A 27,693-nucleotide genomic window follows, 5' to 3' on the forward strand; every position below is an offset into this window, starting at 1 on the left:
GCCAGGCGAGCTGCTGGTGCCCGCGCCACACCAGCGCCTGCTGCCGCCCCAGCTCGCCGGTGCCTTCCCAGCGCCGCCGCTGTCCCGGCCGCCCCCGTCCGTCCGTCCCGCCCGCCGCGGCGCCGGCCTCGCCCGCCCGCCCGCCCTCGGGGCTCCTCCTTCCGCGCTCGCCTTGGCCACGCCACGCCAGGCAGGGCGCCGCGCTCGGCGCTCGCTCTCCGCCCGGGACAGGGGCTGCTCCGCCGCCGCCGCCGCGATGCCGAAGCCGACCCAGCCGCCGCCGCCGCTCCTGCTGCGCTCGGCCAGCGGCGGCGGAGGCAGCCGCCCCGGGGACAGCGAGCTGGGCCGGCAGTTCCGGGACTGGTGCCTGCGCACCTACGGCGACTCGGCCAAGACCAAGACGGTGACCCGGAGCAAGTACCAGCGCATCGCCGAGGTGCTGCAGGGGGGAGCCGGCGCGGGCGGCGGAGGCGGCGGAGAGAAAGGCAAGTTCCAGTTCTGGGTGCGCTCCAAGGGCTTCCGCCTGGGCAACGGCGCTCGGGAGCCGCCGGCCGCGGCGGCGAAGATGGGTCAAGTGGTGGTCTATGTGCCGGTGAAGACGGGAACGGTTAGTGCGCCCCAAGCTTGTCTGTGCGTCCGTCCATGTGCCGTGTCTGTGTTTCCCCGGGTGGGTGGGTGGGTGCCATGGGGGGGGGGTCGGCACCGCAGTGCCCCGGAGGGGGTGTGGGAAAGAGGGTGTGTTGGTGCCCCGGCCCAGCCTATCCCGCTACCCCCCCTGCCCTGTCCCGTCCCGTCCCGTCGCACCCTGTCCCGTGCCGCATGGCCAGGAGGGCGCGCCGGAGCCAGACAGATGCCCGCGCCTCCAGCCGCGCCCCCTCCCGCTGCCCTCCCCTCTCCCTTGGCACAGCAGGAGGTCATTTGGGGGTGGGAGCAAAGTGGGGGCGGCGGCGGCGGCATGGCTGCGCTCTCGCATCTCCAGCGCTTTCCTCCACGGGGTCGGGACAGTCCCTGCTGCCAAGACCTCCCCCCTCCTCTCCCTCCCTCCCTCCCCGCCCCGGGAGGTCATTTTTTTAAGGGGGGGAGCGGAGACGCTGGGGAGGGGGAGGTGCCCCGCCTCCTCCTTCCACCCCCTCCCGCCTCCTCCAAATGTCCCACTTCCTCGAGCTCAGCAGGCGCCGGAGCGGGGTCGCCTTTGCGCGGGGCAGCCTCTCTCCCCGCGCCCCTCCCGGCCCAGCCAGCTGCAGCTTCAAAACGCCCCCCCCCACCTCCACCGCCTTCCTCGTGCCAACGGATTGGGGGCCAAATCGCCCCCTCCCCCGGGCAGGCGCGCGCGCGCGCGCGGAGAAGCGCGATGGAGAAGGGACCCCCAGCCAGCGCCTTCCCCTCCCGGCCGGGCGCCCCTCCACCTGCTCCCCCTCGACTGCCTTGTCCCGGGGAGGAGGAGAGGGAGAGGGGGGAGCCTTCCCCTCCCTCCCCTCCCCCTTTGCCCCCGAGGGGAGGGGGCGGCCGGGGCTGCGCTCGGGGGTCTCCGCCGCTTGCCGCCTGTCCCGCCGAGGCGCCCTCATTGTTCCGCGCCTGTCCGGCGGGCCCAGGACGCCGCGCCGCCCGCCCGGCCTCCGCACACCCCCTCGGCCTCGCCTCCGTCCCAGCAGGCTGCTGGCCCGGGAAGGCGCAGCCAGCCAGCCGAGCCGGCCCCTGCCGCTCCCGCCCAGAGCCCGCATTGTTCCCTTGGCGAAGGCCGGGGCGCTTTCTCCAACCCCCCCTCCAAAGCGCACCCCCCCATTTAAACTTTCCGCCGGGGTGCGCGGACGGGGCGGGGCCGCCTCGTGCATTTGGACATTGGCGCCCGTCCCCTCCCCGGGCCGCCCCCGGCCCGTCCGCATCCATCCATCCCTCCATCCTCCCTCCCTCTGCTCAGCTGGCTGTGCCAGGGTGGGCTTGGGCACGCTGGGAAATAGAGGGGGGGCTCTCTCTCTCTCGCTCTCTCTCCAGCTCGCGTCTCTCTCCCCCCCCCCACCCCGCCCCGGCGAGCCAGCCCGTCCCTTGCACCATCTGCCCAGGAGATTGGGCGCCTGGCAGACAATTGCTCGGAGGTGGCCTTGCTGGAAAAGTGCACTTCTGTGTGCGCGCCTGCCCCCCTCCCCTCCCCAAGCAAGGAGGCACCAGCTTAGCTCTGCTGCTGCTGCTGCTGCTGCTGAGCTCAAGGGCTGGCAGGGAGAATATTCTCCACGGGGAAGAAAAGTGTCTAGCAGAGGAGGAGGAGGAGGAGGAGGAGGGATTACTTATTTATTTAATATTTCCCTCTCCTTCCTTCTCCAGCGCTGCTCCTCCTCGCAGGCTTGCTGCTGCCATCAGGAGGGCACAGGAGGGGTTTTTCTTTTCCAGGCTGGGGGGAGGATGCCATGAGGGCAGCCCATCTGTGTGAAATGGGGCACGGCTTGCCTCCCATCTGGCCTCCCTTGGTTATGGGGGGAGGAGGACGGCCATTCTCTTTCCCCTTGCCCCCCTTTACGCAGAGAGCAATTTTTAGTGGATTTTAGTGCTGGAGCTAAATTTGGAGAGGTCTTCTGACTCGAATGTTGCAAACACCCACTGAAAGTACCAGAAACCCCGCTTCTCTTTTCTAGTTTGTGCATCCTGCTTTTCTCAAATGATGTGCTTGTTTGGGGGCGCCCCACGGGGCCTGGGCTGCCTCCTTCTCCAGAGCTTTTGTGTTGCGCACGCATGTGAGTTCTCTCTCTCACACACACATACCCTCAACCAGTCGCTGTGTGGTTTGGGACACCCTGGGGCCCTCCAGAGTCTGCCTTGCACAGTGACTAGCAGAAGCCAGAGAAATCCTCTGTGCTTGTGTGTGTGTGTGTGCTGAGCCTCTGAGCCCAACACTTGCTTCCCTTTCCTGCGGGACCCACTGCACACCCCATGGCTTCTCCAAATCAACAAGCCACACCTTGGCCTCGTGAGGTTCAGAGGAGGGACCCAACAAGCTCCAGTTCAGTCCCCAGAGATCGCAGTACCTGCCGGCAGCGGGACTGATGTCTGCTGGGGAAGAAGGGAGCCCAAAATGGCTCCAGCCCCTCTGCCATCTGCCTCAAACCCACCTGACCAGTTTTTCTGCTGGCCACATGGCTCCCAACTCCCCCTCTCCCAATATTTGTGTTTGTGTGTCTCTTTTTGTTTGCTTTTGGTTTAGCCTTTACCTTAGTCAGTGGACCTGTAGCTATTTTTTTGCATGCAATTATAAAATAGTTTGCATGCGCAGAGGAAGTGTCATCTCTTGCCTGATGGGACTGTCCTGGGACAGACCAGGGCATGAGTAGGGAAAGTCAAGGAGCGCCCCCACCATCTTCCTCCCCAGTGTTAGAAATTAGCCAGGCACTCTTGGCAACTGGCACAGGTCCAATTGCTTCCATGGGGAAGGCTCTGGATGGTTGGCAGATGAACTCCCCATTTGACTGGGCCCTATAGCTTTCTGAAGCAAGTAAATCAGAATGGCCTATGTATTGCAATTATAGTCCACCTTTTTCTCCAAGAAGTACATGGTTCACCCCCCTCAGTTAACCCCTACAACAACCTTGCGAGGTAGGTTAAGAGGCTACGACCCAAGGTCACCCAGTGAGCTTCATAGTTTAAATGGGGATTTGAACTCTGATCTCCCAGGTCCTAGTCCAACACTTGAACCACTATTTTATTTTATTTTATTAAATTTGCATACCACCCTGTGCCCACAGGTCTCATACTACACCCCACTGACTTTCTAGAGTACTTCTACTATAGGGCAGCTCTGTGAATTAAGTAGGTAAATAAATATGGGGAAAGCAAACTGTCATTTAGAGACGGAACGGAAATATTCTCCTTGAAGCTTGAATTTATTTTATTCTGGATTGTTTTATTTTATGTGCCAATGTGTTGTGAACCGCTTTGAGATTTTTATTCTTTAAGCTGTAAAGTGGTGTAGAACTGAAATGCATGATGATGATAATAATAATAATAATAATAATAATAATAATAATAATAATAATAATGATGATGTTCTTGGCATAGTCACTGTTTATTCCAGAGGAGGCTTGCATAGGAGGATGTCCCAGTGGGTTGTGGCCTAAGGGCTGGATCTGCCCCCCTCCAACTCCAGCACCTTTAATGCCCCCTAAACTGCCCCCCACCTCTGGGTCCCGTCGCCCAAAGCACGAAGCGTTCCAGAGGCTGTTTTCTGCCCTCCCAACCCTATGGCCGTTTCCCTGCGTGGACTTCATGGGACCTGCCTGAGACAGTCCTGGGAGGAAGTGCGTTTATCCTTTATGATAACACCCTTTGCATGTGCGTATTTTGAGAGGAGGTACTGTAGATCGACAAAGCCAACATTAGAGAAATGCGTGGAGCAGAGGGCCATCGATGGTTGTGCCCTGCCCTCTGAATACCAGCTGGTGGAAACGGCAAGAGGGCAGAGTTGCTTTTGTCCCCGAACCTTCTTGTGGATTATTTTCCTTTGGGGTGTCTGGTTGGCTACAGTGGGAGCCGGAGGTGGGCTAGACAGGACCCCTTTGCCCTGATATTGCATGCTCTTCTTATGATCTTATGTAATTCCATTACTATTCCTTCCTTCCTTTTTTCTCCCCTTAAAAGGGGCACCCTCCCTGTGGCTTGTGGGTGCTGCTGTTTTTGCAATGCTTCTCGCCTCCGCTTTTCCACCTGGGCCTGGAACTGGGGGGGGGAATTGCAGGCAGGCAAACGCCTTTCCTTTGCAGTATATTCAATATTGCGCTTCTCTTCCTAGGCTTGGGTTTCTGACTAAGACGTCTGCCTCTTTCTCCCTGGCTGGGGAGGGGGGCGGCGGCAGCCGAGGCAGCATTCCTCGGTCAGCAGCGTCTCCTTACATCCTGTCCCATCCTCCTCTGCCAAAAATGTGCAGTGACCTTGCTGGGTGGTTGCCGTGGGGCGCCCCGCTCGCTGACCTGTTGCTCCAGCCGTTGCATTTGCCTTTTGCTCACTGGGGGGGGCGGGCAGGGAGTGAGAGGCGGAGGGGAGAGAAGAGGAGGCCCCGCCAGCTAGCCAGGGCAAAAAACCCGCTGCTGCCGAGATGCTTCTAACTGGGGCAATTAGCTCTGCCAATTAGTAGGGTAAATGCTTCCCAGCCAGTTCCTCTCCTTCCCACCCCCTGCTCCACCCCAGGGGCTTTTTGGAAGTGGGGGGGGGACACATTCCCACTGTTGCCACTGCAGGTTGTGTGTTTGTGTTTGGAGGAGAGGCACTCTACTCTCCAAAATGTCCTTGGCTTTTGCAGACAAAGGGTTTGGGAATCCAGGCGGGTCCGCTGAGCAGGGAGGAGACCCTCTGTGAGTTCCTGCTCAGTGTCTGCAGGTTGTCGGGGAGAAATCTGAAGTCCAAAGAGATAGCAGAGGAGCGGAAGAATGTGCAAGGGATCCCGGCGGCAGGGATAAGATCTCGCCTCCTCATGACAGCTCTGGCCTTGCTTGCGGGCAGAGAGAGCGTCTGTGCGTCCTCGGTTCCTTCCAAGTCTCCCTCTCGGCTGGGCAGAGGAGATTGTCCTGGACTCTTGCTCGCTGGGCCTAACTTTCCCCTTGCCCTCCTCTCCAAGCCCGGCCCTAATCGGCTTCAGGTGGATTGGGACGCCGCTGCTACTGGCTGTCTGCTGTTTCCCCCCCACCCCTCTCTCCTGGCAGAGGGACGGAGGCACCAGATGGTGCCGTGCTTTTGGAGAGCCGGGGTGGGACAGGCGGCCAGGCCTGCGTCTGGCACTGGAAAACTCCCTGCATGTCAGTTTTCCAGGGGAAGGTCTTTCTCGTGTGAGAGCACCAGACAAAGGCCTGGGCTGGGCTGCTGGTTGGCTTCGCTCTCCCCTCTCCCCCCAGCCCCCCAGGGAGGGGGTGTGGGCTTGGTAACTGGCGCAGAGAGGTCCACGGGAAGCCTCTGGACCGTCCTAAAAATGCACCAGCCCCTCCCAGCCAGGGCTTGGCATTGGCTGTGTTGCAAAAGGCCGACTTCCTTTTTGCCCCCCTGTCCTTCCATTTAATCTTCCGTTGCAGGGGGGTTGGACTACATGATCCTTGAGGTGCCCGTCTGCTTTAGAGTTCTTTGAGTCTGTGTTTTATTGCAGGCATAGGCAAACTCCAGCCCTCCAGATGTTTGGGGACTACAATACCCATCATCCGTGACCGCTGGTCCTGTTAGCTAGGGATGATGGGAATTGTAGTCCCAAACATCTGGAGGGCCAGAGTTTGCCTATGCCTGATTTAGTGTTGTTAGGCGCTCTGAGCCCGGCTTCGGCTGGGGAGGGCGGGATACAAATAAAATAATAATAATAATAATAATAATAATAATAATAATAATAATAATAATAATAGCAACAACAACAATAACTATTATTATTATTATTATTATTATTATTGCATCTATCTAGCGCCTTTTTCTCCCAGGCAATGGAGGTGGTTCTCATTTAACGCCCACAACAACCCTGAGAGGTAGGCTGGGCTCGCAGGCAGTGACCAGCAGCTGAGGTCACCTGATGAGCTTGAACCCTGGTCTCCTGGGCCGTAGTCTGACACTGCGCCACACCTAGTTGTTTTTTGTTAATGGGGTTCTCCGTGCTGTTTGGCCGGATCAATGCTGTATTTCAGCCAGTCGGGTCTCGTCTTCGTCTTGTCATGGTTACAGAACCCAGGCCAGCCCAGCGGGAGAGATTCGCGTCTCTGGCCGGCTGCGGCACAGACTCTCAGGGTGAGTCAAAACTGCGCTGCGAGATGGGCCTTGATTTACGACGCCCGTCGTGGACTTCAGGGCTTGAGAGTTCCTGTTGTTTGTTGCTGGCTGTGGTTTTCCTGCCTCCAGAGCTCTCTGTGAACGCCATGGAGGCTCATGCTCGTTGCTGGAAAGAAGAGGGAGGGAGAAAGGGGTCTTGTGTTCGAATCCTGCTTGTGAGTTTCCCACAGTAGGCATCAGGTTGGACACTGCGAGAACAGGGATGCTGGTTTCCGACTTCCTATTAACATTTCGCCTCTTTATGTGTAAATCAAGTCCTTATATTCACTTTAATAATAATAAATTTTATTTATACCTCGCCCTCCCCAGCCAAGACCGGGCTCAGGGCAGCTAACAACCAATAGTAAAAACAAGTTGATTGAAATACAATTTAAAAAAGATTAAAATACAACATTAAAACATTAAAATGCAGCCTCATCACAGGAGGAGAAAGGACAAAAGAAAAAAGCGGAGGGAATCAAATTGATTCCAAGCCAAAGGCCAGGTGAAACAACTCTGTCTTACAGGCCCTGCGGAAAGAAATCAGATCCTGCAGGGCCCTGGTCTCAGGAGACAGAGCGTTCCACCAAGCCGGGGCCAGTGTTGAAAAGGCCCTGGCTCTGGTTGAGGCTAATCTGACTTCCTTAGGGCCCGGGACCTCTAGGGTGTTGCTATTTATGGACCTTAAGGTCCTCCGTGGGGCATACCTGGACAGGCGGTCCCGTAGGTACGAGGGTCCTAGACAAAACATTTCAGCTTAAACCTACAAATGTTTTCAAATGTTTACACTTTTCTTTCATATAAAATATAAATTTGCTCCAGTCCTTTTGAAAACAGTTCATCCCGTCGATTCCGGAGACGCTAAGAATTTAATAAAGATGTTTGGAAGACAGAAAGAGGGAGGGAAGGAAGTCAGTGCAATATTTCAGGTTATTGCTGTATGTAACAAATGTGATCGTGATAATTATGGAAAACTCAATAAAAATCAGTTATAGAGAGAGAGAGATAGAGAAAGAGAACAGGGTTGCTGGGCTGGGCGGGCCGCCGGCCTGATCCGGAGGGCTCTTCTTGTGTTCAGTGACAGCTGACGGATGGTCACCTGCCATCGATGCTCTAGTTGAGATTCCTGCATTCCAGGGGGTTGGACTAGATGACCCTTGGGGTCCCTTCCAGCTCAATGATTCTAAAGATCCATTTTGGGGGCTGGAGAAAGGGAGACTATAAGTCAGTGGGGAGCTGCAAGAATCCCTAAATTACGCACAGTCTGTGCCTCCAGGCACAGGGGCAGCCTATCTGTCAAAATCTAGGAGGCCCTCCTTCTGTTCTTCTGGGGGCTTAAGGTCGGCTTGCTGCTTTCCCACGGTGGGTGCCGGGAGGACAGGGTAGTGGCCTGTCCAGCAGGGTCATAAGGTGTCCTGGTGGAACCTCCAGCGCCAGAGGCAGTCTACCTCCCTTTGCAGGTTCTTAGGCTCAGGTTACATCCTTAGAGAGCCTCGTGTATAGATCCAGTCTTGTATGGAGGGGATTTCATTACTCTTCCATTTTGCTGCGATCAAAACTCTTGCTGCCGCCGTCGCATATAAAAAGATTGGATCCAAAAGCTGACAGAATATGCCGAATTAGATGGTCTATCAGAAAAAAATAAATAATAAATCAAAACAGGAATTTGTTTCAAAATGGGAGGTTTCCAAAGAATATCTGAAAAGTAAATATAGTAGTTTAAATTCTGTTGCAGCATTCGAGGAACTTCAGTAATAGTTGCTAGGTAGATATAAGGAATTAGATTTATTAAGGATAAGTTTCATTATGATAAAAGTGTGTATTGGCAATAAGTAATATGAAATTGAAATATGGAATAGACGGGAGGTTGGGTCTTTAGTGTTAAGAGCAATATATGTTTTATTGTTTGCTAAGAAAATTATGTGTCTATGGTTATTCTTGTGTGTAATTTGGTATTTGTGGGTTGTTGTTTTTTGTATCAATAAAAATCTTTAAAAAAAAATAAAAAAAACATCCTTAGAGAGCCTCCAGTGTCAGAGGCAGTCTACCATGCCTTGTAGGTTCTCAGGCTCCTATTTCCATCCTGAACCCTATCAGTGCTTACTTTGCAGTGGGGTGTTTGCTGAGGAAAGGAGGCAAGGTGGGGTGCTCAGGAATCCTCTCCCACCTGCTGGAATCCTCTCCCACCTGCCCTACAAATTGGACTTTTTTAAAAAAAGCTGCATGCCTCTTTTCAGCAACAGGAGTAGCAGCTGAAGGCCCAGGGACAAATCCAGCCCATTGACAAGGATCTACTGGGGTGGAATATGATATTCCAGTCCACATTAAGGCAAAGCGCAGATTGAGGTTCAGGGGCGTGGAAGAGGATGTTATTTTGAGTCCCCCCCCCAATTTTTATTTTATGACACAAATAAAAAACACAAACAATACAAACAAATTCTTGACATATCCTTATTTTTCTAAATATTGTTAAGTGGGCTTCCCCAAGTCCCACCTATCTGATTTTCATTTTACTTCATCTTTAGCAGTTTACATATATAAAAATTTCTAACCATCTTTTTTTTCTTCACACTTACTTTAACCATAGAAAACTTCACATTTTATCACTTACAAAATACACTATCTTCTACTTCTAACCCTACCGCCTATATCCACTTCCAAAGCTATTCTAAGATTTAAATATTAACATATTTTTTTCAAATGTTCCTTAAACTTCCAATCTTCTACTGTCTCCTCTCTCTGGTCTCGGAGTCTCCCGGTCAGTTCGGCAAGTTCCATCTAATCCATCATCTTCATCTGCCATTCTTTGATAGTTGGTAAATCTTGTTTCTTCCAATTCTTTGCTAGCAATATTCTCGCAGCTCTTGTGGCACACAGAAAAAAAGGAACATCCTTTTTGGGGATTTCACCCCCCACTATACCAAGTAAAAAGGCCTCTGGTTTTTTAATAAATGTGTTTTTCAACACTTTTTTCAATTCATTATAAATCCTTTCCCAGACGTCTTTTACCTTGGGGCACGTCCACCACATGTGGTAACAGGTTCCTTCTTTTTCTTTACATTTCCATTGAGTCTTGCGGTTGTGCTGCTGTTTTCCGAAGCCATGCCTCTACTTGCGCTGCCCCCATCAAAAAGCACCACAACTGTATTACCCTTTTCATGGAATCATCGTACGGGCCCCCCAGAGGTCCTGTAGTCCCACCCCCTGCAATTTCTGCAACGAGGTCACAAACGGCTGTGCTGCCAGGAGCGGATGGGAGGTGCACTTCAGAACACCTGGGGGCAACACCAGGTTGGCTAAGGCGGATTCTGTGGATTAATTGCTCCAAAAATCAATGGATCAGGCAACAGGCTTCTTAGAAGCAATTATAATTGCTTACAGTGCGAGTACTTGAAATCCATGGGCGGAAACCACCCTGGTTCTCTTACCCAGGAGAATACCTTTTCTGCTACGAAGCCTGAGAGATGCCAGCTGAGCTTTGTCCATCTTGCCCAGCTTTTGCCAACCTGGTGCCCTCCAGATTTTTCACTACAACCGCCAGCAGCTCCAGCCAGCACAGATGGAGGGTGCCAGGGTTGAACCTGAGTTCTTCTGCATTCTGATTTCTTCTATTGCTCCCATTGAGCAATAGTTCCTCCCGTGACATGTTGCATGCATCTGCTAAGGAACAAAAGAAGGAATGCTTCTTTCTTCCAGAGCCAGTGTTTTATTCATATGCAAATATATGTAGATCCAATCAATTCAATTTGTTAAGATAATATTAATTGACTAAGATTTCTTTTCATCTTGTGACCTCCGTAGACCGACTCTCTGTCTTCTGCGCTCTTGTAGTTGTCCTGTAGGATTTGGTGCCCTAAGAACTTTGCTCGTTTTTGAGAGAAATCAAGTTGCTAGACCTCATGGGGCAGCCTTTCCCAACCGAGTGCTCTCCAGGTTGCTTAATGGCCACACTGGCTAGGACTGATAAGAATTGGGAACTCAGGAGGGTTGCAGGAAGGCTGAACGGAGAGACACCTTTGAATGTTGGAAGATCGGGGACAGAAGTCCTCCACGCAGTGCTTTGTTAAACTGTGGAACTCCCTGACACAGTATTGGCCACCAACCTAGATGGCTTTAAAAGAGCATTAGATCCAGCAGGGTTTTCTTACGTTTGTATGTATTTGTGCTGGCTGCTACTGATGGGAGTTGTAGTCTCATCTGCAATATCACCTCACACCTTATATACCCAGCTGATCCTTGCAGTCTGCAGGAGAGGGTGTTCTGCAAGAAGTTTTGTAAGGAGAAATATATGAAATATTGGAAAGAAGAGAGATATTAGTAATGAGATTTAAATGTAATAGTGAAAATAAGAAATGCAAATTAAGTAAACAGATGGGGAAATTTTCAGATGTGATTGATGGAAGTAAAAAGAAATTGTATAAGATGTAAAAGTATGTTTAATTATTGTTGAAAAACAATAAAAAATTAGAAAGAAAGAAAGAAAGAAAGAAAGAAAGAAAGAAAGAAAGAAAGAAAAAGTCTTCTGTCGCAGAGACGGTGCCTTTCTAATATTCAGAAGGAGGGGATTCCCAAAAGTAGGGGCCATCACTCTCAAGACCCCGTACCTGTAGAAGGGATCTCCTGACAAAGATGGTATTTGTAGTCCTACTAGCATAGTTGATTACAGTTGCTCTTCAAATAATTCGTATATTTCTTCCAGTCTTTTGTAAGTCTCTGGTCCCGCAGGTTTCGAATCCTTCCTGTCATTTTATCAAATTCTGCGTAATCCATTAACTTCGTCTGCCATTTTCCTTTCGTCGGTATTTCTTCTTGCTTCCATTTCTGAGCCAACAATACTCTTGCCGCTGTTGTTGCATTAATTTTTTTTTTTCATCCTCTCTATTAATATCCTCACCTATAATACCAAGTAAAAATGCTTCTGGTTTTTTTAGAAATGTATATTTCAACATCTTTTTCAACTCATTATATATCATTTCCCAGAAGTTTTTTATCTGCATCGGAATCATTTTTGATAAGTTTTTAATTCCAATTTTAATTTAAATTATCCCTTGCTTGCCATTCCAAGCTCCTTTGTCGGAGAGATTTAAACAGAATACAGGAAATAAAATAAATAGCGAGTGGCTCAAAGAGTCTGGAAGGCACAGGGTTGGTGAAGTCTTCCCTGGTGTAAGGGGCGAGAAATGGATCTCACCTCTCATGGAGTTGGAAGGGGTATCCCAAAGGTCATCTAGTCCAGCCCGCTGCAATGCAGGGATCTTTTGCCCATTTTAGGGCTTGAACTCATGGGATCAAGAGTCTCACGCTGTATTGGCTGAGCGATCCCAGTCAGAATAACTCTGGGCGTCATTTGGCTCCCGTCTGCAAAGTGGGGATGATAAACTTTGGCTTACCTTACAAGACAAAAAAAATCCTTCCAGTAGCACCTTAAAGACCAACTAAGTTAGTTCTTGGTATGAGCTTTCGTGTGCATGCACACTTCTTCAGATACACTGTTCTGTTTCAGTGTATCTGAAGAAGTGTGCATGCACACGAAAGCTCATACCAAGAACTAACTTAGTTGGTCTTTAAGGTGCTACTGGAAGGAATTTTTTTTGTTTTGACTATGGCAGACCAACACGGCTACCTATCTGTAACTTACCTTACAAGGTTCCTTTTGGAATGGGAGACCAAAGATGAAGAAGTAAAATCAGTATTTAATTTTATATTTAGGTTTGTTGTTATGTTGTTAATAACCTTTTCTGTTGAGAGATAGCAAAGTGGGTGAAAATAGAAACAAACCAGAAACACAAGTTGGGGGAAGTCTTGGAGAGGAGGGAGGGAGGAATATATAGGAAACGTTAAGAATTTGAGATGTATGCAATGAATGAAAATGAAAAATGAATATTTATTTATTTATTTTTTAAAGGTTCCTGCAAGAATTTGCCTAGAGTGGCTGGGGAAACTCAGCCAGATGGGCGGGGTATAAATAATAAATTATTATTATTGTTGTTGTTGTTGTTGTTATATAGATCAGGGGTTGGAAACTTGTGGCCCATGGACCACAAGCGGCTCACGGGGGTCGTTTAAGTGACCCCCGAGCCGCCCACTCGGTGAGTCCCTGTGCGCTGCGCTAAACAGGTGCAGCGCAGAGCGGGGACTCGCTTCCGCGGCGCCGGAAATCGCGCCTGCGCAGACACGACCTGTCCCACGGAGCGATCTCCGCTGGAGAGAACCAGCCCAGGCGAGGTAAACCTTGCCGATCCCTGGCCTAGATAATGTGCACGAAGCGGTTTGAGCATTTCGGAATTCTGTTGAGTGTTTCTTCAGCCTTCTCTCGTGGTTCCTGTGTCTGCCCCGTCCTTCTCTTGAGACAAGAGCCCCGCGTGGAAGGCAAACTCCCACATGTCCGCGAGAGAGATCTTCGCTGTGCTATTTTTGCAGTTAGTTCGGTAGAAGCCACACTGGCAGGGTGGGTGGAATGAAGGAGATAAAATGGCCTTTCCTTGATTATTTGCACGTAAGAGCTGACATGACAGAAGCCTGTGAAATTATGCATGATGTGGGGATAGCATGAGAACTTGTGGACGTCCAGGAAAGCTGAATGTTGGAAGATTCAAGACACTTGAAATACTTTTTCTGCGCAACGCATTGATAATATCCATTTGGGGACGCCAAATATTGGGCTCTCCGTATTGTGACAGTTTACCAAAGTCTGCCCCTGGTGAAAGTGTTGTGTTCTTGCGGGGAGATGGCTGGTGTTAAGGATATGAAATGCCCTTTCCCCGATTATCGGAACATAAGGATTCCTCATGCATGGTCAAACTTAACCGCCAGTCCAAATCTGCACCAGGGGGAGGTTCACACGCAAGGTTCACACGAAGGTGGAAACTGAGATGCATCCTGGTCCGAGCAAATGAACATTATTAGGTGATGAGTTTCTAGCTGTTGGGGTTTCCCTGCCTCCTTACCGAATATTTCCTTAATAGGTATTCACTCTGAGTGCGTGTTTCCCAATCCTGTAAAGTAGGTTAGACTGAAAGGCGGTCACCGGTCAAAGGTCACCCAATGAGCTTCTTGGCTGAGCGGGGATTTGAACTCTGGTCTCCTAGGTCACACAATCCAACACTCCAATCATTACACCACAGCAGCAAGCCCAATTACTACTACTACTAATTTTACTATTATACGCCACCCATCTGGCTGGGTTTCCCCAGCCACTCTGGGTGGCTGCAGCACATATAAAAACACAGTAAAATGTCAAACATTAAAAACTTCACAATATAGGGCTGCCTTCAGAGGTCTTCTAAAAGTTGTGTAGTTGTTTATCTCCTTAACATCTGATGGGAGGGTGTTCCACAGGGAGGGTGCCACTACTGAGAAGGCCCTCAGCCTGGTTCCTTGTATCCTCACTTCTCACAGTGAGGGAACCGCCAGAAGGCCCTCGGCGCTGGACCTCAGTGTCCAGGTAGAACGATGGGGGTGGAAGACAGTCCTACAGGTATACTGGGCCAGGGCCATTTAGGGCTTTCAAGGTCAGCACCAACACTTTGAATTGTGCTTGGAAATGTACTGGGAGCCAGTGAAAATCCTTCAGGACTGGTGTTATGTGGTCCCAGCGGCTGCTCCCAGTCACCAGTCAAGCTGCTTAATTCTGGATTAGTTGTCTAAACCTAAGAGTCACCAAGCCATTTGAGACTGATAAACATAAAACCATAGTAAAAAACAAAGCAAAAATAAATTATTCCATTAAATTTGTATACCGCCCTTTATCCATAGACCTCAGGGCGGTTTGCAACACAGAAGTACAAGATAAAAACAGAAAATGCATAATAAAAACTCCAAATTATTTGCACCAGCCTTCTCCCCAACCAGTTGCCCTTCCAGATGTTTTGGACAACTCCCATCAGCAGCAGCCAGCATTTGTAGTCTGGAGGGGTACCTGGTTGGGGAGAAGGAAGACCCAGACCACGTATGAAGATGTCCTTCCTGGCTGTTGCCGTAAACTAAGAACCTGCCTGTCGCTTTGAGCCGACGCGCCCAGGTCTTTGCATCTATAAAGTGAAATCTCTTTTCTGGTTGTTTCCTCTCGCCCAATACAGTTTATTAAAACCTCACGTCATCTTTCTCCCCACCGCAATAAAAGAGCCAAGAGTGCCAGTTGCGAAGCCATCCTTTGTAGGAAAAGGCTGTGTTCCCCACATTACCCTTGCGCTTGCTGTCTGTTGTGACTCTTTTTGATGTGTGTTGACTAGGAAAGCAGCGCATACCAGATTCTGGAGGCTGATGCACAATAGACTTCTGTCTTGACATCCTAATGATGATTTCAGCCGGAGCACAGCTCAGGTCTCTGCGTGAATCTGGGAGCGGAGAGATCATAGGAGGAGACCCCACCCCAGCGCCTCGTCCTTCCCCTCTCCTTTTTCCTTCTGCTTCAAAAAGAAGTGGCTCGGCCGGTTGCTTCAGGCAGCAAAATGTCTGGGGTGGCTCTAAAAGAGGACTTGGGGGGGGGGATAAGGCTAGCGGTGGCTACTGTCTTCTGCTTTTATGGTGGCAGGCAGTGCTTCTCTCAATGCCAGTGGCTGGGAATCAGAAGGCAGGAGAGTTGCTGCAGCTGCTACACTCATCTCCTGCGTGTGGGCTCCCCACTGGAGTTTATGGTCGGCCACTGTGAGACGCGGGACACGGGTGGCGCTGTGGGTAAAACCTCAGTGCCTAGGACTTGAGGATCGTATGGTCGGCGGTTCGAATCCCCGCGGCGGGGTGAGCTCCCGTCTTTCGATCCCAGCTCCTGCCACCTAGCAGTTCGAAAGCACCCCTAAGTGCAAGTAGATAAATAGGTACCGCTTTATAGCAGGAAGGTAAACGGCGTTTCCGTGTGCTGCGCTGGTGCTGGCTCGCCAGAGCAGCTTCGTCACGCTGGCCATGTGACCCGGAAGTGTCTCCGGACAGCGCTGGCCCCCGGCCTCTTAAGCGAGATGAGCGCACAACCCTAGAGTCGGACACGACTGGCCCGTACTGGCAGGGGTACCTGTACCTTACTGTGAGAACAGGATTCTGGACTCAATGGGCCACTAGCCTTATTCAGCAGGCCCTTGTGTTTTTGGGTTGGCACCAGCTTTCTTGTTCTAAGGCGGCGGAGGAATCTTGTTGCAAACCACCCTGTGGTTTTCAAACCAGTCTAATACATTGAATTAAATCAATCGAATCCCCGCGATGGAGGAGTCGCAGCTAGAGAACCCCGAACAGAATGGCCACACAACCTCTGTTCAGAAACCTCCAACGAAGGAGGGTCCCTCGCCTTCCGTTTCAGTGAAAGTTCTTCCTGTCGTTCAGTCAGAATTGCCTTTCCTGAACCCAGCTGTTTGGGTCCTGCCCTCCGGAACAGCAGCAAACAAGCTCTCTCCTTCTCCTCCATCCAGCCCACCTGCCCCAGATTGGACCACTGCTATGCAAACCGCAGCAAAGAAGCCACGGGGTTCGGATTCTGCCCTAAAACCAAGCCTGCCTGCTCACTGCTTCCTTTGTCTAGCTTCCCTGCGGCCTCCCTCTCTCCTCCACCTCCTCCTCTGATGCTGTGAGCATCGCTCCCTTTGTTGCTTAGATGCCAGGGATGGGCAGCAGTGCCATTCTGCACCCCCCCACCCCGATGCTCTGCGGCGAGGCTGCCTCCCCCCCCCCCCCCGCAAGCTCTCCCTTTGTGCAGAAATGCTTTTAAGGCCCTTTTATTCTTTCCACCTCCTCTTCTCCCAAGACCCATGGGACAGCTTCCCTCGCCGGAAGTGCACAGCTTTGCATCGGGGATTTTCGCCAGACGCCTAGATGAACCATCCTTTGGTCTCCTGGCTCTTTACCTGCGCGAGTATTTCTCTGCTCTGGCAGAAGCCCTGGAGCTTGCGGCGGGTATTAAAGGTCAGTGTGGGCTGGGATGCACAGCCCTGTCTCTTAGCAACCAGGTCCTTCCTCCGAGCTGGACAGTGAGGAAGCGCATCCTTTAAACACGGCTTCTGCTGCACCAGGGGGAAAAAACCACAGTGATGTGCAGAGGAGGCGGGTGGAAGGATCAGGCCAGGATCTCTCCCCCTCCTGCTTTTCAGGCACTTAAGAAAGCTCAGAGCCATCCTAATCAAAGCTGCCCTTTAATTGCTTCTCTCTCCTGCCTGGGCTGCGTCTTCCAAGGTAAACAGATAGGCCATTGGCTGGCGGCAGCAGGAGGCCTCGTTCCAGATACTGTACCTGGAGAGGAGCAACGCTGCATTATTGATTCTCCTCTGGTCCTAGCAGGCAAGGGGTGCTGCCTGCATCTTCCCAGAAAGTGCCTCTTTTGGGGTCCTCCTCTCCCACTCCTTTGCATGCACACATATGCAGCTGCCCCTTTCTGCCTCTTTGCAAGCCCCAAAGCTGTTTCCTCTGCTTGGAGCAAGGGTTCGACTCCAGCCAACAAGGTCTTCATTCTGAAACCTTGGATGTCTCCAATTCCTCTCCCTGCCCAATCCCTCACTTTGTTCCTCTAATTAATAACTCTGCAATTGGTCCCACAGGAGCCTCGGCTTCTGTTTGCGTCAAAGTGCAACCTGTTGGTTGCCGACTTCCCCCTCCTCGCCCCCGAATTGTGGGTGGGAGGGAGCAGGGCAGGTGGCTGGAACTCTCCTCTGCCTTTTCACACAGGCCTCTTCCTCCAAAACGGTGCGTCTCGCTTTCTTCCAGCAAAGTTTTGCTGCTCGGAAACATTGGTTCAGTTAAATTATCTACCTGCTGCAAGACCACCAGAAGAGGCAGGTCGTGGTTCACTGGTAGAGCGTCTCCTTTGCAAGTTCCCAGGGTCAGTCTCTGGCAACCTTTCCAGGTGGGGTTGCAAAGGGACTCTGATCCGAAACACTGGATAGCTGCTGCTGCCGGTTTGTGTTGAAGACAATATTGAACAATATGGACTCTGGCAATGTCCTGAGTGCCAGGACCTGGTAGTTGACACAGGTCTCTCTCCCCAGAAGAGCTTTTTAATGGCAGCTTGAACTGCAGACTTTGTCAGGTTACCATGCTCGTTCTGCCTCTGTGTGAAAACACCCACATTTAATGTAGAGAAGAACATGACAGAATAATAATAATAATAATAATAATAATAATAATAATAATAATAATAAATTTTGTTTATACCCCGCCCTCCCTGGCCAGAGCCGGGCTCAGGGCGGCTAACACCAATAAAATCACAGTAAAAACATAATAGGGGGAAAGAGAGTGGAGGGAAAGGAAAGGAAAAAAACCCAATTTAAAATACAGGTTAAAATGCAATTTAAAATGCAGCCTCATTTTAAAGTAGCTGATAAATCAAGACCATAGGGGGAAGGAAACATAAGGGTCAGACTGAGTCCAAACCAAAGGCCAGGCGGAACTGCTCTGTCTTGCAGGCCCTGCAAAAAGATGTCAAGTCCCGCAGGGCCTTAGACTCTTGTGACAGAGCGTTTCACCACGTCGGGGCCAGTGCTGAAAAGGCCCTGGCCCTAGTTGAGACCAATCTAACCTCCTTGAGGCTCGGGACTTCCAAAGTGTTGTTAGAACCTGCCTGCTGAATTGCATACCCTCCAATATTTCTCTGATGAAAATAGGGACATCCTATTCAGGGATGAAAGGACCAGCATGACTAAGCCGCTTCTGGTGAACCAGAGCAGTGCACGGAAACGCCGTTTACCTTCCCGCTGGAGCGGTACCTATTTATCTACTTGCACTTTGATGTGCTTTCAAACTGCTAGGTTGGCAGGAGCAGGGACCGAGCAACGGAAATCACCCCGTCGCGGGGATTCGAACCGCCAACCTTCTGATCAGCAAACCCTAGGCTCTGTGTTTTAACCCACAGCGCCACCCGAGTCCTTGAAAAGGTGGGATATAAATGCAATAAATAAGTTATTCTGCTTACTTGCTTAAGAAGGTTGGAGAGGCCAGCCAGATGGAGATGTCAGCCACCAACCTAGCACCCAGAGATCTCCAGTGGTCACCATTGGACCCGCGCCAGTTGCAATACGCGCCTGGCACCTGGCTAATTTCTAACGCTGCTTGAAAATAAGTTTTCAGCAGACATCGAAAGGTCAAAGCAGAAGGCGCCTGCTGAATCTCTACCGGCGGAGCATATTCCACAGGGCTGGGTTTCTTGTTGATGTCAGATGAGTCTCACCATGACTAATGGTGCTTCTGCAGATGAGCTCAGAGATGGAGCTGGGATATAAAGGTCCAGGCTGGAGCTGAACCGAATTGGTTCAGAGGTTTGTAGATGAATACAAGGACCTTGAACCTGGCTTGGCCGGAAGTGGGCAGTCAGTGCAGGCGTTCTAACCATGACCGCTTCATAAAGATGTTAAATGGCACTGGGGAGGTGGTAGTATCCTGCTGTACCCTGCAGTGCAATTGCCAGGGGTCCAAGGAGCATTCACTCAGCGCTTCTCTCTGAACGCGGACCTGATGGAAAGAACAGAACAGACACAATATGGTGGTTCTGATGCCAATCCAACTGAGTTGGTTCCAGAGGACTTAACGGCACAAAAATCTGAGAGAAGTAGCGGACACTTTTCCTTCTGTTTCCTCGTCAGGGCGACTAAGACTGAGTTGGTTCTGAAACTGAGCCTGACCCCAGATTGGTGTGGATCTGGATAATTAGTCGCACCCAGGAGTACTGGTTCAGGGTGCTGAGTGCTGTTAGGAGACCCCTATACCTCTCTCGGGGGACGCGGGTGGCACTGTGGGTTAAACCACAGAGCCTAGGACTTGCCGATCAGAAGGTCAGCGGTTCGAATCCCCGCAATGGGGTAAGCTCCCGTTGCTCGGTCCCTGCTCCTGCCAACCTAGCAGTTCGAAAGCACCTCAAAGTGCAAGTAGATCAATAGGTACCACTCCGGCAGGAAGGTAAACGGCATTTCCGTGCACTGCTCTGGTTCGCCAGAAGCGGCTTAGTCATGCTGGTCACATAACCCAGAAGGAAGCTATACGCCGGCTCCCTCGGCCAGTAAAGCGAGGTGAGCGCCACAGCCCCAGAGTCGGTCACGACTGGACCTGATGGTCAGGGGTACCTTTACCTTTACTTATACCTCTCTTGGAGCTTATATTTCCAGAGTGTTTCATTAGCTCTTTCAGGGATCTCTGGGAACTGTAGTTCTGTGAGGGTGCTAGGGGTCTCCCAACAGCACCCTTGACAGACTACAGTTCCCAGGATTCTTTGGGGCGGTGAAGCTATGGCTGTTTAAAAGAGGTATGATACTGCTTTTAAGTATAGCGCAGGTGAGGTCGGAGTTGGAAGAGAACTGCTGAGGAATAGACCTGGTAGGTTTAGGTAGCAGAATTTATGGGCTGGCTCGGCTCATCCTAGAAAGTGGCTTTCATTGGCTTCTGCTAATAGAGCTGTGAGCCAATTAAAGATTTTTCATCAACTAAGTTGCTGGCCTTCAAATGATTAATCGATGAATTTAGAATGTATGCACCGGAAAATAGCGGTGAAGGTTGAGGAAGGATTTTTGCTCTTTTAAGATTCGCAGTAGGTCGGTTCCTGTTGTTTTGCTGACAAATGTTGATTCTTGGGGAGCTGGCATGGCCTTTTTCCTTGGTGTGTGATTTTCTCAGCTGCAGGGCAAGCAGAAACACAACCGGCGTGGCTTTCTCCGTTGGGGCCCTTCTGGGAGGAGAATCTATACCTGTTGACTTTCTGCCTGCCTTGCACATGTTAAAGGCAGGGAGAAAAGAAAAAACGTGGCAACCCCAGACAAAAGCTTCATTTATCTCCATGGGACTAATCAAGGGTAAGTGCTTTTGGGGTGGCAGATCTTCCATATCCCTGAGGTTTAATAATAGTTAGCTGCCTCCTGGTGAGTGCAGTGTTGATTAATCAGATAATACCTTGAGCTCAGCCTTGCTCACTCAGGTCAGTTTTTAAGGGACTGCATCTTTCTCGCAGTACTTTGAAAATGCTTTGCACTTAGTTAGTTTTAAAGACAGCAGGGCTTAAATGCAAAACCCAACATGATGCATACGCCTTCACTGAATTAAAAACTGCATTTAATCTAGTTATTATTTCTCTTCAGCTGGCTCCCAGATTTTTTAACAACAACAACAACAACAACAACAACAACAACAACAACAACAACAACAATTTTTATTTATACCCCACCCTCCCCAGCCAAGACCGGGTTCAGGGTGGTTAACAACAGGTATAAAAACAACTGATTAAAATACAACTTAAAAACAAGATTATAATACAACATTAAAATGCAGCCTCGTTTCAGTAGAAACGCAAAAAGTTTTTGGGGATGAAAACGTCAAATCTTCACCAAGGCCAACTATCCAGACTGGTCCTACGTCGGCCAGAAAAAAGCCAGGGAAGTCCCCAAATAGGAGTTCCATCACAGAAGGAGAAAGGAAAAAGGAAGAGGGGAAGGGGATCAAGTTGATTCCAAGCCAAAAACCAGGCGGAAGAACTCTGTCTTACAGGTCCTAAAACACACCTTAAATGGAATTAGTTCTGCAACTTCTCCTCTGCCTTTGAACTAATTATACACACACACAAACACACACACACACACACACACACACACGTCCTGTTTCCCGAGGTTGGGATCACACCTTTTGCAGAAGGAGCATCTGCTGTCCTTCTCTGCCGAATTGTTTCTGACCTGACCTGTCTTCATTTAACTGTGATGGGCTGTCGTGTTTATTGCTCAAACAGTCCCAAGGAGTGCACAATATAGGGTGTTTTTTTGGGGCGGGGGGGGGCAGATGGAAGAGACGACAGACATGGGGAGACTCTGAAAGGGTCAAAAGGGATGGAAGGAGAAGGCAAGACAAGGCAGTGAAGCGATTGGCAGTTTTAATTTCAGCTGGAGAAAAGCACATAAGAGCCTGCAGGATGAGGCCAATGGCCCAACTAGTCCAGCATCCTGAACAGTTGCCTGTGGGAAACCAGCAATCAGGATTCGAACACAAGACCTCTCTTCCCTCCTGGGGTTTATTCCTTTCCTTGTCCCGTTAGAAAGACGTGGCTTTGTGAGGTTTAGCACAAGGGTCAGCAAGGTTTATCTTGTCTGGGCCGGATCGGTCCCGTGGAGACCCCTCCGCGGTTTCCAGCATCTGCGCATGGTTTAGTGCAGCACGTGAGCGGGAAGCTCAGTATACTGGATGGTCTCAGTCCAGTATATCTGAAGGAGCGTCTCCACCCCCATCGTTCTGCTGGACACTGAGGTCCAGCTCCAAGGGCCTTCTGGCGGTTCCCTCCCTGCGAGAAGCCAAGTTACAGGGAACCAGGCAGAGGGCCTTCTTGGTAGTGGCGCCCGCCCTGTGGAACTCCGTCCCACCAGATGTCAAAGAGAACAACAACTACCAGACTTTTAGAAGACATCTGAAGGCAGCCCTGTTTAGGGAAACTTTTAATGTTTGATGTATTATGGTATTTAAATTATTTTTGGAAGCCGCCCAGAGTGGCTGGGGAAGCTCAGCCAGATGGGTGGGATATAAATTATTATTATTATTATTATTATTATTATTATTATTATTATTATTACGGGGTGGCTCGTGGGCTGGTCAAACGACCTCCACGGCCACTTCAAGCCCATGGGCCTTAGTTTGCTGACCCCTGGGTTTAGCAGATCCTGTTGCAAAAGCTGCTTTCACCCTATAGCTCAACACGAGCAGCAGTGAATCTCCTTGCAAAAGGCAGTCAAGGACCAGCTTCCTGAGGATATGGAAGAATTGAGAACTGTTTTTGCTCAAAACATCTCATCAAAAGTGTCCCTCTTTTCACCTTGACACGGGATGCAGTCCCGAATTCTGCTAGGAGAAAATGTTTTTATTATAGGATAGACTGGCATGGCTCTAACGTGGGTGGTAAGGAGGAATTGTGATAACTGCTCTGTCCTTCGGAAAACTGACCTTAACCTTTTTAATGCTGGCTGTGGTGTTACGAATAGAGCTGCTTCATTTTCACTGGTGCCTTTGATAAATCACAAATGGATTCCAGCAATCCAGCACAACTTACAGCACCCCCCCAATATCTAACAGCATTTAAATTATTTTATCGATGCATATATGTGTGTGTGTGTTTGTGTGTGTGTGTGTGTGTTTTCTCCATTGCCTAAAGCAATAAGATTAAACTGAAGACGTCCTAAAATAGCAATTAATGAAACACGCTTAAAGGAAATGAGCACAATGAATTTTTTGGCCCTAAATTCGTTCGGCATTTGACACAAATATTTCTGCCTCTCAATACTGGGTTGGTGGAGTAGATATGTGCACGTGTTTACTCAGAAGTAAGACCCATTGACTTTCCATGGGACTTACACTTAAGTAAGTGCTGAGAGGACAGTAATATAATAATAATAATAATAATAATAATAATAATAATAATTTATTTATACACTGCTTATCTGGCTCCCTTGCAGAGTTAACTGTACCTACATCAGATATGGGGAAAGTTCAGCTATTCAAGCAGAGAGTTCAATATTTATTTTCTTCTAGGGCAAGTTTGGGGTCATGGGATGGGATGGCAAGCACAAACCAGGCCGATCCTTTAAGGGCAGGTTTTTCGGGACGTGATTCTGTGCCATTTGATTGAGCCATCTGTTCCTCTGGCCTCAGAGCCGGGCTTATGAATGTGTGTCTTTGTTACCCTTTCTCCATTCCAGTTGCTGAAGGGAATTTTCACACATCTTCCCCGCCAGCCCTAAAATGCACCAGCAATATTATGGCGGAAAACTCAAAATGTGGATTTTGTGAAGCAATTGAAGGGGTTTACACCCACATACACACACTTCTTGAGGGGTCAGTTGGCATCGTTTTCGCTGTGTGTGTGTTACCATTCTTTCGTTTATTGATAAAAGGGGTCTGAAATTTGCTAGGTCAATGCACTGATTGCTTTTAAAAGCGACAGCCACACGTGAGATATATATGATAAATCAGACTTTTATTTTACATAGTAAAATGTTCGGGATGGCAACTGCTCAGTGGGGGAAAGCTCTGGTCCTCAAACACCTTGATAAACAGGTATTAGTGCTTATTACAAATTTGGCAGTTCAAATGCCTGAATGGTGCTGATAGACAGACACTGATCCTCTCTTACAAAACCCTATACTCCTGGGTGGCAGTCAAGTGGCGGAGTAATGAGGTGTGAATTTGGTGTGTTCACAAGAGCACATAGGCAAGAGCTCTTGGTGCTTCAAAAACTGGGCATTCCAAATGGCTGTAACCATTATATTAAAAATGATAGTAAGAAAGAGCAGGGGTAGCTTTCTCATAGTGCTAGTTGATAAAAAATGAGGCCGGATGTTGTAGTCATAAGGTCAGAATGGAAATTTGGCTCCAAGATGCAGGCCGAATATGTTGTTGTTGTTGTTGTTGTTGTTGTTGTTGTTGTTGTTGTTGTTGTTTACCTGCTCTTCACCAACAGGTCCCAGGGCAGGTTGTTGTTGTTGTTTAGTTGTTTAGTGGTGCCCGCCTCTTCGTGACCCCCTGGACCAGAGCACGCCAAGCACTCCTGTCTTCCACTGCCTCCCGCAGTTTGGTCAAACTCATGCCGGTAGCTTCGAGAACACTGTCCCACCATCTCGTCCTCTGTTGTCCCCTTCTCCTTGTGCCCTCCATCTTTCCCAACATCAGGGTCTTTTCCAGGGAGTCTTCTCTTCTCATGAGGTGGCCAAAGTATTGAGGCCTCAGCTTCAGGATCTGTCCTTCCAGTGAGCACTCAGGGCTGATTTCCTTCAGAATGGAGAGGTTTGATCTTCTTGCAGTCCATGGGACTCACAAGAGTCTCCTCCAGCACCAGAATTCAAAAGCATCAGTTCTTTGGCGATCAGCCTTCTTGATGGTCCAGGGCAGGTTTCAATGATTTAAAATTCATTGCTACAGGCATTAAATTCACACCTGGGATTCTTGGAGGGTGCACCAGTGGCCGAGCCCCCCATTTCTGACAAAGCGAAGTCTGGCTTGCAACCCACATCTTCCCCAGGTCTTAAATGAAGCACACAGTATTCTAGGCAGGCCGAAAGCAGAGGAGAAAATAAGGCAGTCTTTGGGTTACTTCCCGTGCCACAGCTCTATGAGCCTAACGATAAATACCAGTAACAGTTAAAATTTATGTCCTACCTTATGGCCTCAGGTAGATACAAACACATAAGATTTTGGTCCACAGTGATAATGCCATCACAGGTTTCTGAGATTCAGAATTTTTTTGTATTATGGTGATGACCAAAGTATCCAGCTGTATAGGCCATTGTTTCTTGCTCTGTGCTAGGCTGCTGGTGTCTGCTGCATTTGTTCTGTGCCCTGGACACTGCCACCTCTTGATTCTGTTGTGGGACGGTGCTATCTGATTTCGGAAGGGCATTTGGCCACTTTCCTTGTAGGCACTGACAGCCCATAAATGTGAAAATGTGTTCTCTGTGCTGTTGTGTAGTGTGGATTTTGTCAGCATTTCAGAATGGCTCAGAAACAGGCAGATCTGCTTGATCACTTACTGCATTTAGAACGCAGAGCATGCAGGCCATGTTCAGGACCCCCTGCCAAACATCGGAAGCTGCGTAGAGGTCATAAGGAGCAGAGTGCCTCTGAGGATGCGCAGAGAGTGGCTTCCCCTTGCCCCAGAGAAATCCATGCACCAGAAAGGTAGATTGGAAATTGAGGTTTTGTGGGTCAGAGATTGGCTGGGCAATGTCCCCTGCTTACTCTGCACATGGTGGAACATAGGAACATCAGGAGCTGCCTTGTACAGTCAGACCCTTGCTCCATCTAGTTCAGTGTTGTCTACACTGACTGGCAACAGCTCTGCCCCAGCGTTACCTGGAGCTGCCAGTGATTTAATAATAATAATAATAATAATAATAATAATAATAATAATAATAATAATAATAATAAATTTATTATTTATACCCCGCCCATCTGGCTGGGTTTCCCCAGCTGCTCTGGGCAGCTTCCAACAGAATATTAAAATACAATAACCTATTAAATGTTAAAAGCTTCCCTAAACAGGGCTGCCTTCAGACGTCTTCTAAAAGTCTGGTAGTTGTTTTTCTCTTTGACATCTGAAGGGAGGGTGTTCCACAGGGCGGGTGCCACTACCGAGAAGGCCCTCTGCCTGGTTTCCTGTAATTTGGCTTCTCACAGGGAGGGAACCACCAGAAGGCCGTCGGTGCTGGACCTCAGTGTCCAGGTAAAATGATGGGGGTGGAGACGCTCCTTCAGGTATGCTGGACCAAGGCCGTTTAGGGCTTTAAAGGTCAGCACCAACACTTTGAATTGTGCTCGGAAACGTACTGGGAGCCAGTGTAGGTCTTTCAAGACCAGTATTATGTGGTCTCAGTGGCCGCTCCCAGTCACCAGTCTAGCTGCTGCATTCTGGATTAGTTGCAGTTTCCGAGTCACCTTCAAAGGTAGCCCTACGTAGAGCGCATTGCAGTAGTCCAAGTGAGAGATAACTAGAGCACACACCACTCTGGTGAGACAGTCTGCGGGCAGGGAGGGTCTCAGCTTGAGACTCTGCAGGCAAAGTAGAGGCTGTAACCTCTGGTGCACATGTGATTTTAGCCACAACCCCTACCAGTCTTGTTGTTTCTGGAGAAATGATGCGTTTCGATGCATTTCGCTGCAAACCGGCTTTGGTGTGCATTGAGAAGGGGAGCAACTTTGCTGAATTTTAAGCTCCTCGTGGGTGCATGCAGCCTTTGCGGCTTCTTCCAGGCATGTTTGAGCGTCTTCACCTTTCGTTGCAAAGACCTGCAGCTGTGAGACGGAAGAGGAGCAACGCCTTTGCCCCCTGCTCCTGTGATGGGAGCCTTTGCAGAGGGGGAGAGGCCAGTTATACGGAACAGCCAGGCATGCTTCTAGGGCAGCCGGCTGGGTCTGCCGAGCTGCTCCCTCTCCGGCAGAGTGATGGGCGTTTGAAATGTGGTCAGAAAACAAGGGCGCCCGTTCACTGCCAGGAAGCCTCTTTGCACCGGCAGGAAGTGGAATCCAGCTGGCATCAGCCCCTCCTCGCCTGAGGGCCAGAAAGCGCTCTATCTGGAGTCCTGCAGAGCGGAGGCCAGGATTGGGAGAGCTGCAAGCCCCTTCTCTCCCCCCGCCCTGTGCCTTAACCCGTGCCCTGGCCCTGCTAAGCCTCTTAGGGCAGACCTCTTCTCTTCCCAGCCCTCTCTAAGTGGGCTGGAGCTGGCTGAGGACTCCCCTCCTTGGTCCCTAGGGAGAGTTGCCATCTGTGCCCCAAGAAACCCCGTTTGCAATGTGCCTGCCCGTCCTGGGCAGTGGGGCAGGAGCCCCTCCAGGACATGGTGCGTGCTTGTGGCTCCAGTTCTACTGCTTGTTGTCTCCCCAAAAAGAATGCAAATAACTTAGCCTATTTTCCAGATTTGATTGATCGGCATCTGGCACAGAAAGGTGGGGTCTTTGGCCCATAGGTTACTCGTTGAAGCAAAGGTTGCCTCCACACACCACATTTCTCACTTTCGGGAGATGCTCTGGGCTTGGGGAGTTGAAAGGGGGGTGTCTTGTTACGCCTGAAAACGAGGTGTGGGGCTGTAATCTGTGCAGGGTCATTGTAGAGGTTACTGGCGGACCAGCACTGTGCAGATCAGATGGCAGTTGCCGGCACATTTTGGAGGAAAACGTGCTCTCTTTTTCCAGCATCTAAGGCCATGTTCACATAACCAAAAGCACCAGTTGCTCCTGCAAGAGGGTGGTTCACAAGAAGGTGTGTGCCTGGCTGCTGTGTTGTGCTCTTATTACATAAAATTCCCACAAGGAGGAGCATGTTCAACAAAACACAGGCAGTTGTTTTTTGGGGCTTTTGCTTTCCAGACAGTAGCTGGTTCTTCTCTCTGTGGTGGTCAGGGAGATCCCAGGAAGAGGAGATGGGCCTATATACAAGCAGTTCAGGAGCCCAGGCTGCTTTGCTCTTTGAAAGAGGAGCCTGTGATTTTGTTACGCCCCTCTCAGGGGATATCCAGA

General features: G+C 50.1%; 1 protein-coding gene across 2 annotated transcripts in view; it reads left to right on the forward strand.

Annotated features, from left to right (window-relative positions):
• Nucleotides 1–256: 256 nt before the first annotated feature.
• The window catches only part of NOL4L (nucleolar protein 4 like), a gene marked incomplete at its 5' end in the record, with an annotated part of 134,794 nt that continues 107,357 nt past the window's right edge, over nt 257–27,693 (forward strand). For both annotated transcript variants that reach the window (XM_081916827.1, XM_081916828.1), the window contains one exon: nt 257–607. In XM_081916827.1, the coding sequence (XP_081772953.1) occupies nt 257–607 (351 nt within the window). The remainder of the gene's footprint in view (nt 608–27,693) is intronic.

This window comes from Podarcis melisellensis (genome assembly GCF_964234715.1).
Source record: "Podarcis melisellensis genome assembly, chromosome: 6".
Classification (NCBI taxonomy): domain Eukaryota; kingdom Metazoa; phylum Chordata; class Lepidosauria; order Squamata; family Lacertidae; genus Podarcis; species Podarcis melisellensis.